The 3,432-nt window shown below is 46.6% G+C and overlaps 1 protein-coding gene across 1 annotated transcript; it reads left to right on the top strand.

Moving 5' to 3' along the window:
- The first annotated feature begins 1,794 nt into the window (after positions 1 to 1,794).
- On the top strand, positions 1,795 to 3,129 carry LOC145985628 (uncharacterized protein F54H12.2-like). Its single transcript, XM_083119697.1, has one exon. It carries the CDS (start codon positions 1,795 to 1,797, stop codon positions 3,127 to 3,129), a length of 1,335 nt encoding a protein of 444 aa, XP_082975823.1.
- Positions 3,130 to 3,432: the final 303 nt, after the last annotated feature.

Here is a 3,432-nt window from a genome sequence, read left to right as displayed (position 1 = left end):
CGTCGTGGGTACCTGCAGAAAACGTTCATCGTGTGTCGCCGCAGTAGGAAGGGAGAAAATGGAAAAGATAGGGAGATTTTACGTGCGCCTCTTCTCGAACAGTTCGATGGATATTTTCCCTAGAAACACAATATCACATTTTACAACAAAGTTACCGGAAACAATAGAATTGGACGAAAACTGGGAAGTGGGATTGGTGGAGGTGACATATCCTCTGTATTTTGACAACGTAGTACGGTTGGATGAGACGAGGTCGTTGACGTTTCCGGTTATGCAGTACGCGAATGTCGGTGAATTTGCCCAGGTTATGTTCGGAGATTTGAAAAAGGAACCAAACAAACGAAAATACGTGGATGGTTTTATAAACGATATCGAGTCTATCTTTGGAGGAGGAGTATACGGAGAAGAGGAATCTCCGGTAAAAAGACATAAAAGAGCAGAGGGCGACGGCGACGGCGACGACGACGACGACGACGACGACGGTAGAACATTTACGGTGTTACCTATTGCCAAAGAAACCTTGGTGGCCACAGTCGTTGCGGCGGCGAACGAAAACAGCATTTTGTATTCGAGACCAAAATCGTACGATTTTCCTCATAACGTCAACAGTGTGAAAATTTTATCCACAGCGAACAGAATTAAAGTGGGTCGAGACGTGATCATGAACCTACCACCGCAGCTGTACACATCGACGAAGGAACTACTAGCCAACATCCATAACCTGATTCCCGACAGCCTGAGTACGGACGAAGTGAAAGACGTGATGATCGACACGGCAAACACATTACGACAAGTCCTGTACACGATGGAAGAAAAGAAAAACGTAGAGGAGGAAAAGGAGGAGGACACATCGACGCCGTCAACGGTCACACCATTCAACACGCAACTGATATGTGTATACTGTGATTTGATCCCATATCAAATCGTGGGGGATGCTACAGCACGACTCCTTCGAACCATATGTCACGATTTTGCCGCCGGCACAGGTAACACCGGTCAGCATGACTTTCGAAATGTTCACTATTACCCACTCACCAGATATTCGTTCGAAACGATCGAAATAGAATTTCGAAACGATAAGAACGAGATTATACCGTTTCACGGGAACAGCTCGCCGTCGATGGTGTTACTGGAATTCCGTAAACGTCCACGTCGTCGACTATACGATTGATAAATAAATAGACGTGCATCAATCGATCCCTAGACAGTTGGATACGAACCCCGATCATGACCAATACCATCGTCGATTACTACATTCGGCAGGCGCAAACAGGTCGTGGAATCGGACCGTATTACCAGGGGCGGAGATATCAACGTGGACATGGGATCCTAGGGTCGTTTTTTCCTTGGTTGTTTCGCGCCGTGAAACCACTTGTGATGTCCGGAGCCAAGACAATAGGACGTGAGGCGTTACGTACCGGAGCGAATATATTAGCGGATGTGGCTACGTCGGACGGAGCAGCTGTACGAGACATTGTGCGGAAACGTCTACACGAAAGCAAGACAAACCTGCTGACAAAAGCCGAAGCTAAATTAAAAAACATGACCGGATCCGGTATAAATGCTAGGAAACGAAAACGTGTTGGTCAGTCGAAAGTCGGGTGCAAACGTGTACGTGTCAGTACAGGTAACGAGCGTCGTCGTCGGCGTAAGACACCCAAAGTAATAAAGAAGAAAAAGAAGACAACCACCCGTAGCACCAAAAAGAAGAAGGTCACCACAGTAACCCAGCGTCGTCGTCGCCAACACGGACATAAGGATATATTTTCGCCGTAATCACCTACTAGAGACAGAATGGAAGGTGTTGCATCGTCACTGGATATTTTCGAGGAGCCGTGTATTCAAACAGGCATTGTGGATAATTACATAGAGATTTGTCACCCTATAGCCTCGATCGAAAATCAAAATGTTATAGAATTTGTGAGTCAAGGGACGGACGAGTCCTACAGAGATCTGGCTACGACCAAACTATACTTAGACCTGATAATGACAAAACTGGACGGTACCCTATTGAAATACAACGACCTTACGACAAAACAGTGGGGAGTTGTGAACAATCTGGCACATTCGCTCTTCTGTCAGTGCTCCGTTTATCTAAACGACAAACTGGTTACCTTTTCGAGCACCAACTACCACTATAAGGCTTTTCTGGAGACGGTAATCGGCTACGGCGAGGATGCGGCGAAAACTCACCTCACATCCAGATGTTTCTACAAGGACACAAAAAATGAAGCGAATGCTGCTACAAACGAGGGTTTTGCAAAAAGACGAGAGCTGTTTCAGTGGGCAGATTCCTCCGCCACGGAGAGCACGGAACTCCAGAACCATGTGGAACTTAGCACCAACCTGCATGCGGATTTTTTCAAGCAAGAAAAGTACCTTCTGAACAACGTCGAGTTGAAGGTTGTGCTCACCAAGGCGAAAAACGAATTCATCATGTGGGGAGACACCCCAAATGCACCGGTAACAATAAAGATCAAGCGAGCAACGCTACACATCCCACATTTCAAACTACACCCAACCTACCTGTTGGCACACAGTAGAGCGCTAGAGAAGAGTAACGCAAAATATTTTTTCAAACGATCCGAGTTGAAAACCTACACCGTTCCGGCCGGAGGAAAATCCCTGACACTAAACAACATCACCAACGGAACAATTCCAACCTTTCTGATATTCACAATGGTTCCAAACAACGCCTTCGTGGGGAGCGGAGACACGAACCCGTTTTACTTGACACCCGAATCCTTGAACTACTTTGCATTGTACCTCAAGGACCAGCTGGTACAGACGGCGCCCCTGGAACCGAACTTTACATCCGGAAACTATGGAGGCATCACACGAGCATACGATACACTCTTCACAGGAACAAATATTTATCATGCAGACAAAGGGCACATGATCACCAGAGAAATGTTTACCAACGGTTACTTCATGTTATGTTACCAGTTGACACCCGATCAATGCGATGACCCGTCATGCAGAAGTTTACCAGATAAAGGGGAGGTTCGCATCGAAGCGAGATTCAATTCACCCTTGACACGGTCCATGACATGTTTGATATACCTCCTCTATAATACTTCGGTGGAGGTCTCAAAAGAGAGGGGCGTCATTTACAACTACTCCGGATGAACACGTACGACATCCACAACGTACTCTCTGGAGATGTTGTGACCGGAGACGTTTTCCACGGTGTTTACCCGAGTGATATTCTTGCCGACGTGGTAGTTACAAAAAAACCAGCAGCCCTCGTTGCTAACACTCATCCGTCCACCAAAAACGGAGAACATTGGGTCGCCGTGTACATCGACAAGGAAGGGTACGGCAAATATTTCGACTCCTACGGAAACATTCCTATTCAGCCAGCCTTTGCCCGGTTCATGAATCGAAACTGCATATCGTGGGAGTACAATCCGCGTCAGTATCAAGATTTAT

This window comes from Lepisma saccharinum, chromosome 3, assembly GCF_977018435.1.
Source record: "Lepisma saccharinum chromosome 3, izLepSacc3.1, whole genome shotgun sequence".
In the NCBI taxonomy this organism is placed as follows: Eukaryota; Metazoa; Arthropoda; class Insecta; order Zygentoma; family Lepismatidae; genus Lepisma; species Lepisma saccharinum.
Note: the sequence above shows the minus strand (reverse complement) of the source record. Positions and strands in the feature narration are given on the sequence as shown.

Coding starts and splice junctions, on each gene's coding strand:
- LOC145985628 (XM_083119697.1), top strand. CDS start 1,795: ATGGAAGGTGTTGCATCGTCACTGGATATTTTCGAGGAGCCGTGTATT.